Consider the following 15,409-nt stretch of genomic DNA (forward strand, 5'->3'; position numbering starts at 1 on the left):
ATTCGAGTACAGGGAGTTCATTATAATACCTTCTGGAGGGGCCGGAATAGGTGACAGTGCCCACACCAAACGTGCAAAAGGACACTGAAAGAGAACATGATTGACAGTTTCGGTATCACAGCCACATCTAAGACACCCAGCTTCCTTTGCGATATGTCTTCTAGCCAAATTCCCTGCGACTGGTAGCAGGTTACTAATGCACCGCCACAAGAAATGATGGACTTTGGGACTTGTTTCTGTGCTCCACGCTAGCTGGAATAGGTGGTCTAGACTTGGTTGATCAATCTCCACTGCTGCAGATCTATCAAGGACATTGACTTGAACCCAGTAACCAGATTTGACCGTATAGTGCCCTTTTTTGTTGTAATCCCAGATGTAGATATCCTTACTGCCATTCCCACAAGTTCGGATCTTTGATATATTCCTCGCTTCATCATCTGGGAAAAGTCTTGTCAAAAGCTCCATATTCCACTCTCTTCCCTGGTTGATCAACAGCTCCCTTACTCTTAGATTGTGGCGGAGGTATTGTCTTGAGTCCCGACTATTCCACCTCACCACCTGTGCTCTTCTTGCTGGTTGTTGACCGATCCATGAATCTTGGAAAACTTTTGTATCCTCTCCACTGCCAATCAACACTCGAGCCCCTTGTTGAATCAGCTTTTGTGCTGCATGGATGCTTCGCCAAGCGTAAGATGGCCGCGATCCTAATCCTGCGCTCAGCGGATCAGACTTCGCAAAATACCTACTCTTGAAGACTCGAGTTAGCAGAGAGTCCTTAACAGACAGCATTCTCCACAGTTGTTTCCCTAGCAATGCTAGATTAAAGGCCTCGATATCTTTGAAGCCTAAACCACCATTTGCTTTCGGCTTACACATCTGATCCCAGCTCTTCCAATAGATGCCTCTGCTTTCCTGCTTGTTTTTCCACCAGAATTCCGACATAATGGAAACAATCTTCTTGCAGACCGTTTTGGGTAACAGGAAGCACGCCATCGTGTACGTTGGGAGGGCAAGAGCGACAGCTTTCAGCATCACCTCCTTACCAGCCGGCGAGAGGAACCTCGTCTGCCAGCCCTGAACCCTCTCACGCATTCTGTCTTTCAGATAACTAAGGATCGAAACCTTAGACCCACCAAAAGCTTCTGGGAGCCCTAGGTAAGTTCCCTCTCCTCCTTCCTGCTCTATCCCCATCTTAGCCTTAATCTGGTCCCTTCTCTCCTGCGGAATATTCTTTCCGAAGTAAATACATGACTTCTGATGATTGATCCGCTGACCAGAGGCTAGGCTGTAGTTGCTCAGAAGATTCAGCAAGTTGTCTAGCTCCACCGTACTTCCTTTGCAATAGAAAAGACTATCGTCTGCATACAGCAGATGGGAGATCGCCGGGGCTCCCCTAGCCACCTTCAGACCCGTAATCTCTCTTCTCTGCTCAGCTCTTCTTAGCATTTGCACGAGCAACTCGGTACAAATTACAAAGAGATACGGCGAGATAGGATCACCTTGTCTTAGGCCCCTTGTCGGTTTGATATCACCATACGGAGTCCCGTTGATTAGAACTTGATATTGAGCTGATGACACACAAGCCATAATTAGCGTTCTCCAATGGTCTGAGAAGCCCAAGGTCTTCAACGCCATCTCCAAAAAAGGCCACTCTACCCGATCGTACGCTTTGGAGATATCTGTCTTCACTGCTATAAACTCCTCAGAACACTTATTCTTCGAGTTCAGCGCATGGAGAAGTTCATGTGCCACCAGAATGTTGTCCTGTATAACTCTGCCTTCAATAAAAGCAGCCTGTGTTTCTGAGACCAGGAGGGGAAGGATCCGTTTGAGACGCTTAGCTAATATTTTTGTGATTATCTTGAAAGCCACGTTACAGAGACTGATAGGCCTGAAGTCTGCTAGTTTGTTTGCATTAAGCTTCTTTGGGATTAAACAAATGTTGGTTCTGTTAATCCCCTCCTTTAGCTCTCCAGTCTGGAAAAACTTCTTCACCATCTCTGTAACATCCCTGCCCACAGTCTCCCAGAAATGTTGGTAGAAGTAAGCACTCATGCCATCAGGACCCGGACATTTTTGAGGATTTGTCTCAAAAACAGCTCGTTTCACTTCCTCCATAGTTACCTCCTGTAGGAGCTCCTCATTTTGATCCTGAGAAACCTTTGGGGGCATGTTCTCCCACTCCTGCAAGCTGATGCCTACATCTTCTGAAGAAAAAAGGGTCTTGAAGTAACTCTCCGCCACTCTCCCCAGGTCCCCTTCTTCAAACCATTCCTTTCCATCTGCGTCCACCAGGCTATGAATCTGGTTCTGCGCTCTACGGTTCTTAGTGATTGCATGGAAAAACCGTGTGTTCTGGTCTCCCGCCTTCAGCCAATCCAGCCTACTCTTCTGCCTCCAAAAAATTTCTTCATTGTAATACTCCTCATTGAGCTCCTGCCTTAGTTGCTTTAGCTCTCCCGGCACATAAAGATTCCTGCGGGAAGCCTCATCCATCCGATGATGGAGCTCTTGAATCCTGATAGCAGAGTTGGGTTTGGCGGTCTTCTTCCATCCTGAGATAGCTTTCCTACAGTTTGCTACTCTCTGCATTAAGCTCACCTGTCCTGCTTCTCTACCGCACCAGCTGCTCATCACAGTGGTTGAGAAACCTTCCTTCTTGATCCACCGCTGATCATATCTGAACATAGGTCGCTTTCTCCACTCCACTCCATCAAGAAAGTTCATAACCGGGCTATGGTCAGAGCAGCCTTTACTGAGGTAGCGCGCTGACGCTGACGGGAAAAGGTGAAGCCACTCCTGATTTGCCAATGACCTGTCAAGCCTACATTGTACCAGATCATTGTTCCTAACTCCATGCCAGGAAAGCTTGTAGCCCTTGTGTTGGATTTCCCAGAGGCCGCAGTCAGACATCATCTGCCTAAACTCTGCTCCTTCTACATCGCTCCTAAGAGCTCCACCAAGTTTCTCTGATTGGTCCACTATTTCGTTGAAGTTAACAGAGATGCGCCTTGGTTTTTAACCGGTGCCCCTGTCTAAATCATTCGTTTCAGAGTTTGAACTCCTGTATCCTATCTTTCCTGCTTTTTGTTTTAATATTAATTGATATACTTTTTATTGTTAACATACCCTTTTCATTTGTGTATTTCTCGTTGCGTAGTTATTGCTATTATATTTTCCTTTTTACATTTTATTTCTTTTCCTGAAGCACATTCTAAGTCCATTATTTTCACGGTAGATATTCATTGTTTCTAGTAAACAAATAAAACTCATTAATTATAAATAGTTAACAGAAAAATTAAAATAGTAAATAATACATTATTTTTATTTAATATTGTAAAGTTTAGTTCTTTATAATATAATGACTGAAAGAAGCTACTATTTATTTTAACATATTATTATATATATAACATAAATTTAAAGATTTATGTATTTTAATTTAATTTTAACTGTAAAGTTTTCTAATAATTTCATTAGAAATTTTCATGTGTAAAAAATAAATATTGCATATTATTTTTTTGTAGCTTATAGTAAATTATGTTTTTTGATTAACATTTCATAGCATATATATTTAATAAATTTTTATTTTATTTTATATTATTAAATATATTTAATATGTGCCCCGTCCAATAGTTTTTCTGGCTCCGCACCACACATACTTAAATCTGTTAAAATTCATATTAATTGTTAATATAGGAACAACTGACGCATTGTATGTCTAAATATAATAATACCCCGTGGTGGAGTGTCGCAAATGTCGTGTTTAGTGTTGCTTTCTCCATTTTTAATGATTCCTTCGTGCAATATTAATATTGCATATCTAGCTAATAACAAAAGTTGAGATACAAATACTTTAATGGTAACTAAATTTTTGCTTAAGGATCATACCAGAGGCATTTATTTAGAAAAGACTTTAGAATAAATATAGCATATTTATTTTAAATCCTGGTGCAAACCGTAAATCATATAAAATAACGTTTTACTGACGTAGAAGTTATAACAGATGTTGAATATACTGGGTCGTGTTTCCAAAAAAAAAAAAGAATATACTGGGTCGAAAACAAAAAGTTTGTTGAAATCAAAACAGACTTTTATAACATCATTTTATCGTTTTATTCATGCTTTAAAACCACACCAATAATTGGAAAAAATAATCATAAATAATAAAAATATATACAAAGATAAGAGCAATTATCTCAAATAGTTTTTTTTTAAGTTTTTGTCACAAAAAATAGCTTACGAAAATGATCAAAATAATCTTTTTTATTTTAAAATTTTTTATTTTATTTTTTAAAATTCTATCCCCAAAATCATACCCTTTAACTCTAAACCCTAAGTCTTGATTAGTTAACTCTAGGATAAAAATATACTTTTATCTTTTAATAAAAAAAATTTTGATCATTTTTCTTATTCAGAGCTATTTTGTGACAAAAACATAAAAATGGTTAACCTAGGAATTTTTTAATATTATATATTCTAGAAGATGTAGAAACATAAAATTTCAAGATTTTAGAGGAGGATTTGAGATATTATTTTTTTTGAAAAACAAAACGATTCATTCAATAGAAATCAGTTCACCAAAACGATGAAGTAGAGAGTGGCCTTTGCCAAATAGTCCGCCACCAAGTTTTGATTCCTAAGGATAAACGAGAAAAAAAAAAGTCGAAAAAAATGATAGATATTAACGTCCATGAAAACTCCAAAGAGTACAGCTAACCGAATTTAACATATGCTTTTCTGGTTTTCCTTTTCTATAGCTTATGTTTAGAGAAGCTTGAGAAACCGGTTCTACATTTTGTCAGTCTCTTATTTTATTATTATTATTTTTTTTAAAAGAATTTTAAATTTATTCATATCAAAAAAACTTCTTTACAAAAAGAGATCTGCTATACTTTTTGTAATCTATGATAAGAAACTCAAAATTTTTTTTGTCAATCTCTTAATAATATAAGTTTCTTTTACTTTTTATTAAAAATTTAATTATATATTTAAATTATATTAAATTTTTATTATATTATATCTGATAGATTATGTTTGAGAGATCCATCATTGAAAATGCTTTTGATACTTTATATATAGAAGTTTTAGATACACATATTATTAATAATACAAGATAGGCATGGATCAGCAAATGACACTAGTGTTGTCCGTGACATTATTAATATATAAGTATATAACCCACAATTTCTTTATGTTGAATGCATCTTTCCCACTAAAAGACTAATATTGCGCTAATTAGTCCTTTACGTATATGGTCGAATCTTGTTGTTCAAAAAAAAAAAGTCCTTACGTATGGTCTACTTCTGACTGGTTTAAGATAAGGTAGGATGATTGGATGAAAATTTAGGACCACTAGATTCATCACAGCTAGTCGTTTAAGATTAACCTGAAAACTATACGTGAAAACTGCAGTACGTAGTGTATTTATAATGCAGGACCAATCTAAGGTAAATATGTGTCTCAAATTTTGCTCTAAATCAGACGTCAGAATTTTTATAGTGTTTCTTTTTGTTCTTTTTGTCATAAGACTTAAGAATTTTTTTTTTTAACTTGCACTATATTTCATCAAATGTAATAGATCTCTGCATTCAATTACAAAAAGAATAAAAAGTCTTAGTTAGTAGAACTAAAAGATGAATAAACATGTTACTAGTTTTGTTTTAGGTTGCATGGAAATAGAAACGGATATTCTGAAATGAAACGTTTCGAAACGTGGAAACGTGATTTTTGATTTTTTATGCTTTGGAAACGTTTTAGAAACGTCTATAAATATATATATATATATATAACTGATTAATATTTGCATTCATTTTTATTATGTTTACTATATCTTATAATACAAATAAACAAATATCCATTATATTTAATCATACGAAAAAATAAGTCATTATTAAACATCAAAATCATATAAAAATTTAAAATAACAAAAATCCAATACTTAAATATTAAATAGTTTAACTAAAATAAAAATCATAACAATAAATCATAACTAATTGGAAAGTTTTAGCGTTTCCAAAACAAAAATGCGAGTTCTCAGAACAGAAACGCGAGTTTCCAAAATAGAAACGCAAGTTTCCACTAAGTTTCTAAACTGAGATTTTTAAGAAACGAGTTTCCAATGCGTTTTTGCGAGTTTTCGAAAGATTCCGATTCCGAAATGTGAAACGTACCTTCAGCCGAGTTTTCATGCATCATAGATTTTTTTAGATACAGAATTGCCTCAGAATCTTGAAAACTGGCCGCATTTACATCTTTGCACTGACATAACGTTTACTTTCCATTAATGAACTGGATACAAATTCCCCTCATGGTTACTAATTTGGGCATTAATATATGTGGATACAAAAGTCCAGCTAAGAAGAAAAGAGCGATTGGAACACTGAAAACTAAGTCGATTATAGGGTATAGTAGTTGGAAGATTAACATAGTCTCCACTCTTCACATTAAGATCATGAAAAACCCAGTCTCCACTCTTCACATTAAGATCATGAAAAACCCACCGAGTATCAAAGGATATATATATGTATATCAGGTTTTAAAAAAAGTTGTCGATAGCCCATTTTCCCGGAGAGAAAATATGAATGCCTCGATAGCTAGCGCAAATCGAACCCATGTAACTTCCCGTATTGGGATCTTAGCTCTCTAAAGTAATCACCACTGGGCCAGCCTAAGCTGGTTGTATATCAGGTTTAACTGGTGCAATAAAATGAAATATCCATTATTGAAGGCCTTTGTCATACACAATTCAGACTTCAGGTATTTCAAAAAACACATTAGACACAAACTATTGAGTATTGATCAGAATTTTTGTGCATCAACCGAAGGGTCCAAGCTCCCTGGAAATTCCAGAAAGTACATTGCTCCTTAGCTAACTTGCAAAAAGACTTCTTAAAACCTGGATATATCAATCAAGTTGTTAAACTGAGTCCGATAGCCAGACCAAAACCAAACCAACTCTTTGCATGAAATATCTTTTTTTTTGGAACGCTCATGAAATATTTTTAAGTGTCTAAAATTGACAATAAACCAGATGTTATGGATCACTAAAGCTATTTTTGATTATTAATTTTTTTTATAACGCTGATTTATTAGGACATTACATTTATGAGAAAAATTACATAGACGATTCGACAACCGACAATATTATTTGTCTTATGAAGATCTAAATCTTTCTTCTGTAGCCTGCATTAATAAATCGTTTTCTCCGAGACTTGAAAACTGGATTTCCTGTAATCTGCAAAAAATTGCATAGTCGAACCCCAGACCTAGGTGTACAAACCTTTAAACCTTAATCAATAGGCTACAGTGCTTCCACGATTATTATTAAAATTTTAATCTTTATTTTCAAAAGTAAAACATTAACGACTTTAATGGTGGACTTGAAGGCACGATATTATTCGCAGTTGATGTAAGGAAATTGATTCGAAATATATATTTGTTCAAATCGATGAAAGGCTTATTTGACAATTCGTATTTTCCATGTAGGAACAAACTAAGAAATAACATTTTTCGTTCAACTATAAATAAAAACATAGAACGTTTCAGTCGACTGTTTAATCTCCAACCACAATTTTCACCAAATAATATAAATCTTAAGCTTTGTATATGATCTAATTTGCATTTTGAGAACCAACGGATTTGGACTAGTGATACTTGAGGGATAATTATAATACGATGAACCGCAGTTCGATTTTCGTTGGCGATCAGATAATTTAACATTGCACTCTTATGATCCGTAGAATAGTCAGATGATCTTGATTGCCGGACACTGTGGTTAATTCAAAAAAAAATTGCATTTTGAGACATGACATAAAATATGTAACATTTCATAGTCCGATGTACTAAATATATACTTTTTAATCTAGCTTATTAGAGAAAATAATATAAAATAGTTATTTGTAACAAAAACACACTTTGATTGGCCATTTAATTTTCAAATTTAAGTTTGAATTGTAGTTTCCTTGATTATAGTTTTCTTTTCTTGGTCAGCATCATCCGTTACTCTCAAAAGAAATTTGTATCCTGCACTTATTTCCCATTACATTTCCCAACCTTCTAAATACAAGGTCATAACCAAAATATTATAAAATCCTAAAGCAAATCAAAAGTATTATTGGGAAGCAAGACCTATAACTAATAGGAAGAGATGACGACGTGGCCGGCTAAATCTTCTCTGCCACAGACGGTAAGTCCAGTCTACTTTGTGCAGAGCCCACCGAACACAGACGTAGGTAGACAAGATATCAACCGGATAAGATTGTGTGCGTGAAAACCCTTTAACAAAAAAAAAAGATATCAACCGGATCGGGTCTTAGCCCCTTCGGATCACCCGTTAACCGACAGGGCCAGGTCAGTCACTACAACCATGATTCTGTGGCCGAGTCACCTTCGACTCTACGGTTCTCAGGACCATTGAGAAACGGATACAGCAGTCTCCAAGTGCATGATCACGGCCATCCAATCGACGAGGATGATGACGATTACGATGAAGTAGACGGTTCGGATGAGAAAAGAGGAAGGAGAACGAGGTTTTACACTTGCTTGTTGTTTACGTTTGTGCTGGCCTTCACTATCTTCTGTCTCATTTTGTGGGGAGTTTCCAAATCTTTCTCACCTATTGTCACTTTGAAGGTAATTCATAGAGCTTTGACTGTTCCGGACATAAGTTTTGCTCTTGTGAAAATGATCAATTCTCTAGGGATAAAATATTCTCTGTTTCCGTAATTATAATTTTGTGGAGTGTGAAAGCGAAATTAGTTTTACGTTTTGATTGTGTTTCTATTAACATGTAGTATAACTTCCAAAAAATGAATTAAAAACATAAAAACAAACACAATCAGATAACCAAATGACAATGATGCCACAAATAGTGTATTTTGTGGAGTTTGAAAATTTAATATCAAGAATTAATAAATAAAATTACGGAAAAATGAATATGTAATACATATTTCTAAGTATTATCAAAGTATCATAATGTTAAAAAGTATTATATACAAAGAATAAGTATTATTCGCTCACAGGCCGTATGTATATATGTTTACTTTAACAAATCATATTGTGTGAAATTAAATTTCTTTCACAAACTGTAATTGAAAAAGTGTTGGTAATGTTTTCTGTACATTCAGGGGATGGTAATCGAGAGCTTGAACGTGCAATCCGGGAACGACGCATCGGGAGTGCTCACAGATATGCTCACTCTAAATTCAACGGTCACGATGTTATACAAAAACCCTGGGACTTTCTTCACAGTCCATGTCACCTCCTCTCCCTTCCAGCTCAGCTATTCCCAACTCATCCTCGCCTCCGGCCAGGTAAACAATTTCACATCTTATTGCTTAAACTGACCGGTTATATGATTTATGAACTAATTTAGTTTTTTTTTTGGTTGTGAGAAAAAATAGATGGAAAAGTTCTCTCAGCGAAGGAAGACCAAGAGACTCATTGAGACCAAAGTAATAGGCATTCAAATTCCTTTGTACGGAGGCGTACCGGCTCTATACGCGCAAAGAGCTAAACCGGACCGAGTTGTTTTGCCTTTGAATTTAACTTTTACGTTGCTATCACGAGCCTATGTGCTCGGCCGATTAGTCAAGACTAAGTTCTACACGAGCATCAGATGCAGCATCACTTTCCATGGCGATAAACTTGGCAAGAAAATTGATTTCTTGAAGTCTTGCTCTGATCATTAATAGAAAATCAGCAGCGAAATCAGTTCTTTATGTTTATTAGGGATGATTAAATTATTTTGATGAGATATATACATGTGAAGGTTTGATCAATATAAATAGGGTTGTAATTAATTTCTTTATACTACTATATTTGATCGATAATCATTATTTCCTTTTTTGAGAGAAATCTTTGAATAATCATAATTACAAAATTCAATTATTTCCGTTAATTTTTATCCATAAAATATAATGATTTTGTTATCTTTTTGTGTAAATAAAAGAGTTGAAATGTTGGTGGAGATTCAATACGCTGCCGTTTTCTTAATCTCCATGCCTAGTGGTCATTAGGTTCCTAATTGAACATCCTGTGACAGAATACTTCAGGGATTGAAGAACTTTGCATGTAAACCCTTATCAGCCAAGCGCAGAGCCGAGGCAACCACAAACAAAACACTGAAAGATGCCCCTATGCTTCCCACCGATACGTTGAACCACCACATAAGGCTTTCCCTTTGGGGCTGTTTAATAGAGATCCACATGAAACACGGGTACGTAAACGTAACCAGCAAGCCTATAGCTCCAATAAGAACCGCAAGATAAGGCAAGAACGTGAATCCAACGGCTACAAAGAAACAAACCAAACACAAGAACACACGAAACATCATCCGGACAAAGACGGAGCAAGGCTTGTGTCTCTTGGTCGTGTACACCATCTCTGCGTTGTCACAAGCTGGCATTAAGTTTATCGGATATGAACATAAGCAGTTGATGATGAACGTGATGTGTATGAAACAAGCGGCTCGTTTTGAGTAGTCTTGTTCGTAAAGTTCCAAGTAGTTTCCTATTGGACCTCCTGTGGCCGGTATCTATCATATATAAGAATTAATATTAAAGTTCAAACACATAAAAGCAATAATAATAATATATACTAGTGTTGGATTTTGACATACCTTGTCACCGTATGCCCAATATACAACAATGGCTACTAGAAACATACAAACTGCAATGAACACATGAGAGATCACCACAGCTCTCCACATTGTCTTTCTCGAAGGATTCTTTGAATCGGAAGGAAGAGTACCCTACAAAAATATCACAAGAAACCTTGTCAATACTATCCTAATTAAAGTTGTATATATTTTTTTGACAACCCTAATTAAAGTTGTATATAAATCAGTTTTAAAATGCTATTTTTCTTAGTATTATCTTAAGACCTGTATCTCAAGGATGAGGTTGTTCCCGCGAAATGATATAGCTATCAATCCAATGGCGTTAAAAATGGTATCGAAACTTGTATCCTTTGTAGCATAAGAGATATTGTTTTGATTCCTATGCGGAATACTAGCTAAAGGTAAACTCCAGATTGCGGTGCAGTATGCTATGGCCATAACACCACCGATCAACGAGAGTCCAAAAAGAGAATTTAGATTTGGAAACTGACACATGACCACCGCGAGGCAGCTGAAGATCACGAAGCATTGCAAGGTAGTAAGTGGCACTTTGCCATCTTCAGACATAATGTGTACAAGTTGTTTTATTGTTTTTCCACCGGTTATAACCAGAATCGAACAAGCTCCTCCTGAGAGATACATCACAGGGAATATTCCAAGAAGTTTCCCCAGCTTCACACCTATTATATTGTTATCGTGACATAACATTAAAATTGTTGCATGACAAAAAACGACAAAGTTCTAAAGAATTTAGTATTTACCGAATGAAGCAATTGCGAGTCTCAAGTATCTGCTGAAACGTATTCCGTGTACGGCTTCGTGGAGATGAACAAGAAGCCATATCGTGTAAAGCTTCCATACAAATCCAACCGTTAAAATTATCACTCCCCATACCCTGGAAAAAAAAAACTTTCTAATTATGGTAAGAATTGAAAGAGAAGTTAATGAAAAGATAGAAAGTTTTATTTGAAATGAGATTTTACCATCCTAGTGCTGCGAAAGCTGCAGGAAGAAGAAGAACTTGTAAACCAAGTCCCGAGCAGAAAAGATGAAACGTTGCCGTATAAACATTCCCTTTTCTTGATTCTGTGATCGGCAGCCACTCTTCTAACGGAATCCGCCCACCATCTCCGTCGGAGGTTGGCTGTGGATCCTTGGAGAGTGTTTGTGACATAAATGAAGGAGAACCACCACGTTCTTGTGATTCTAAATCAAATAATGTGGCCAATGCTTTTTTTGACATTGTATAAAAGATTTAAAACCCTTTTTGTTTCTCTCTCTCTCTCTCTCGAGGATTCAACGTACAGCCACAAATTGAATGAGCTATGCTTTCTTCCTCTCCAATCACTGGATTATATAGTTAAATTATCGGGAACGTGCGTAATTGGGAAGCTGCGTTATTAAATTTACTTGGGAATATTTTATAGAGGTCATTTAAAATTTCGTATCTCTTAAGTACATTTTCATTATTGTATATATATTTTTCTTAGGTCGAGCTCTATATAATCAAATCAGTGATACCTAAAAAATATTGGTGCACATGATATCTATAAGTGATAACACATTATCATTAATTCATCATAATTATATACAATATGTTGAGTGTGGGCGAGTTGAAGCAAGAAATCAATTATAAACACTGGGAGTGATAAGATAATGACATAAGAATAATGACGTAATCAGTTATGTCACTTTAAAATACTGAAAAGCGAGACCCACGCCACGTGTATAAATCGAAGTCTTCTGATTTTCTTGGGTGGTGGCTTTATAACTCAAGTGGGTCTGGTCGGGTGCAAAAGTTTCTAATCTGGTTTGCGTTTAGATTGCTGACCTTCTAGTCAAACAAGCGTCAATATTGAGCCGAACTTCCTTCATTGTCTCTTTGGTTACACGATTTAAATGTTTAATACATCCAATTGCTTTTCACTCTACTTTTTATATAAAGGGTCGGCATCTAGTCATATACTTTTACAACATTTAAGTGAGGATTAAAATTGCACATTAATTATGTGAACTAAAGATTTGAAAGTAGTTTTAAGTCTAGTTGGTCACTAATTAAATGAGGGATAATTGCATTTTTACTATCGGTATTGACAAGTTAGGCTTGGTAGGAAGCACGTATCTTGCTTTTTGGGGGTATATGCGTATATGTGATCAGTTATCTGTATTAAATGCCCTATTGGGAAGATTAATGAAATGCTAGATTTTTTGAAAAAAAAGGTTATCTGTATTAAAGCTAGAGCAAATTTGGATAAATACCTCATAATAAGATTTTATATTGATAAATACACCATCACTTAATTTTTTTTGAAAACTACACTTTCTACTAAGAGAATTGACTAAATTATTCTTATCAAACGTTTTAAACTATCCTAATATTCAAATTAAAAAAATATAAATGAAAACTTGATTGACCACCAAATTATGATTTTGATTTGCTGAGTACGAGTACAACCAGACAAAATAATATAATTCACAAAACTCAGGATAAAGAATCGAGTGCTAATAATATGATGAATAGTGTGTCATTGTTATTCTCATATCACAACTTTGGCAGAAAAGACATGCAACACTTCAGCTTAGAATTTGAGGAGCTCACGAGAGGTTTAGCAACGGGACTCGTCCCCTTCCCTGTAACTTTCTTTAAGCCATATTATAGAAAAATGTTAAAATGATGTTGAATATTAAAACCTCTAAATGACTAATGATCAAAACACACATAGATAATGTTGGGATTGTGAAATCCCATGTCCAACTCTATATTATCCGATTAGTACGATATTGTCCACTTTGGGCCTTAGAAGCAGACCCGCATGGGTTTACTTTTGGTTTCCTTCCTAAAAGGCCTCGTACTATTAGAGTTGAACATATCTTTATATATTAGATACTCTCTATCTAATTCTCCAATGTGGGACTTGGATTGACATCTCTCATTCTCTTCCTCAAGCCAAGGACCACACACCTTGTGTCCTTTCCTCTAGCAAATCATCTCGGTGCCTTGTCGCATCTTCGACATTTGACACCCTTAGTCGCAAGGTTATTTTGAGTTGCTTTGAGGATGCTCTTCCCACAATTTCAGGATCTTCTGACTAATCACTACCGAACCTCTCTTTCCACCTTGAAGGGTCCCATTCCTATTCGAAGGGAATTTTGGTCTTCTTGCAGATTTCTCGTCAACCTGGCTCTGATACCAATTGTTGGGATTGTGAAATCTCATGTCCAACTCTATATTATCCGATTAGTACGATATTGTCCACTTTGGGCCTTAGAGGCATGTCCGCATGGGTTTACTTTTGGTTTCCTTCACAAAAGGCCTCACACTATTAGAGTTGGACATCTTTTTATATATTAGATACTATCTATTTAATTTTCCAATGTGGGACTTGGATTGATATCTCTCAGATAAATGTGATGGGTGAATTGAGAAGGCCATTTTAAATTATCCACGTGTATAATTTAAAGACATGTCGTCATCTTCTTCCAAAATCAGAGTTTGTGTTCGGTTTAAAAATTTACAGATACCGTATCACTTGAAGATGTTTTATAAAACACCAAGTGACACCATTTTTGTTTGAACAAAAAAATGGTGAATTCTGCTTTGGTCTGATTAGATATCAGAATCAGAATTGGGCAAACAAATCGACACATTAATTGCTCCATCATCTTTTTTTTTTGTAACTTAATTGCTCCATCATCTTGGTGTCTCCACTCGAAAAACAAGGTAAAGTTACTAAGCTCAACAATGGACACAAATTTAAAGCCAACTATCACAGAAACCTTCCCAAATCGTTTCCAAAGCCATCCCCGAAACATCTCTAGTATGTGAGACAGCTGCTAGTAGACGTACCTATGTTTTACAGCCCACATGTAGTCATATTATTAATTAAACTAAATCAATCAAATTGTTTATGGTTATTATTAAACCGGATAGTTTGAAAAAATGTAGTGAATTGTATGATATAAAAAGCTTTAAATTTTGATTGTAAGAAAATATTTGAAGAGATTTTTATCCAGTTATTCATTTAATCATATTAGATTATATATGTTTATTTTGAAGATAATAGCAATAACAATATTCCCAAATTCAAGTTATGTTTATTAGAATATAATATCTATGTTAAATTAGGGTAAATATGTCTTATCACATATAAAAAGAGTTAGTTTTAAAAAATAAAAAAATTAAGGTGTATTTTTCAAAATTTTAAACACAAATAGAGTATTTTTCAAACAATCCCAATAAGCTAACCTAATACTCCTAGTTGGTATCTGAATATCCATTAAACTTGAGATATTTAATCAGATTTCTATGTAAATATTAAAATAGTGAAAATATGATGTACCTTTTAACCAAATATAATTTGCAATATGTTTTTCCAAACTCACTCTCCAGTTTCTACTCCATACATAAAAACTTTTTATTTTGAAAATTAATTTTTTATTTCTTTCTTAATAATTTCGTTTTCTGTATCTACACAAAAGACTGAATTTTTAAAATGCTGCAATTTAGATAAATAGAAATATACTAAAATGTAAAATTTACGTATACTCAAATGATAAAATATTATAGAGTGATTCTATTATAGAGTTAGATTTGCTCCAATACTACACTATAATTTTCTCTATATTTCACTTTAAAATAGAGTAACTCTATTATAGAGTTAGATTTGCTCCAATGGTTCACTCTATAATAGAGTTACTCTATAATAGAGTGAAATATAGAGTATTTTTGTTTTTTCACTCTGAGTGAAAAAACAAAAATACTCTATATTTCACTCTTATTATAGAGTAACT

At 35.0% G+C, this 15,409-nt stretch overlaps 2 protein-coding genes across 2 annotated transcripts; one reads left to right on the forward strand and one right to left on the reverse strand.

The window, feature by feature from the left end:
* Positions 1 to 4,887: 4,887 nt before the first annotated feature.
* LOC103862396 (lysine histidine transporter-like 7) lies at positions 4,888 to 15,249 on the reverse strand. The gene is made up of 5 exons (XM_009140101.3): positions 11,602 to 15,249; positions 11,380 to 11,513; positions 10,883 to 11,298; positions 10,619 to 10,750; positions 4,888 to 10,534 (listed from the first exon to the last, which is right to left on the reverse strand). Exons 1-5 carry the CDS (start codon positions 11,859 to 11,861, stop codon positions 10,049 to 10,051), a joined length of 1,428 nt encoding a protein of 475 aa, XP_009138349.1. The 5' UTR covers positions 11,862 to 15,249; the 3' UTR covers positions 4,888 to 10,048.
* LOC103862395 lies at positions 8,147 to 9,740 on the forward strand. Its single transcript, XM_009140100.2, has 4 exons — positions 8,147 to 8,231; positions 8,288 to 8,631; positions 9,126 to 9,311; positions 9,402 to 9,740. Exons 1-4 carry the CDS (start codon positions 8,147 to 8,149, stop codon positions 9,687 to 9,689), a joined length of 903 nt encoding a protein of 300 aa, XP_009138348.2. The 3' UTR covers positions 9,690 to 9,740.
* Positions 15,250 to 15,409: the final 160 nt, after the last annotated feature.

Source organism: Brassica rapa, chromosome A03, assembly GCF_000309985.2.
Source record: "Brassica rapa cultivar Chiifu-401-42 chromosome A03, CAAS_Brap_v3.01, whole genome shotgun sequence".
Taxonomy (NCBI): domain Eukaryota; kingdom Viridiplantae; phylum Streptophyta; class Magnoliopsida; order Brassicales; family Brassicaceae; genus Brassica; species Brassica rapa.

Excerpts from the sequence above, each read along its gene's own strand:
- LOC103862395 (XM_009140100.2), top strand. The coding sequence starts at position 8,147 with ATGACGACGTGGCCGGCTAAATCTTCTCTGCCACAGACGGTAAGTCCA. Across the intron at positions 8,232-8,287 it reads CCCACCGAACACAGACGTAG|AAAAGATATCAACCGGATCG; the intron begins GTAGACAAGATA and ends TTTAACAAAAAA. Across the intron at positions 9,312-9,401 it reads TCATCCTCGCCTCCGGCCAG|ATGGAAAAGTTCTCTCAGCG; the intron begins GTAAACAATTTC and ends GAGAAAAAATAG.
- LOC103862396 (XM_009140101.3), bottom strand. The coding sequence starts at position 11,861 with ATGTCAAAAAAAGCATTGGCCACATTATTTGATTTAGAATCACAAGAA. Across the intron at positions 11,299-11,379 it reads ACTCGCAATTGCTTCATTCG|GTGTGAAGCTGGGGAAACTT; the intron begins GTAAATACTAAA and ends ACAATATAATAG. Across the intron at positions 10,535-10,618 it reads ATTGGGCATACGGTGACAAG|ATACCGGCCACAGGAGGTCC; the intron begins GTATGTCAAAAT and ends TATATATGATAG.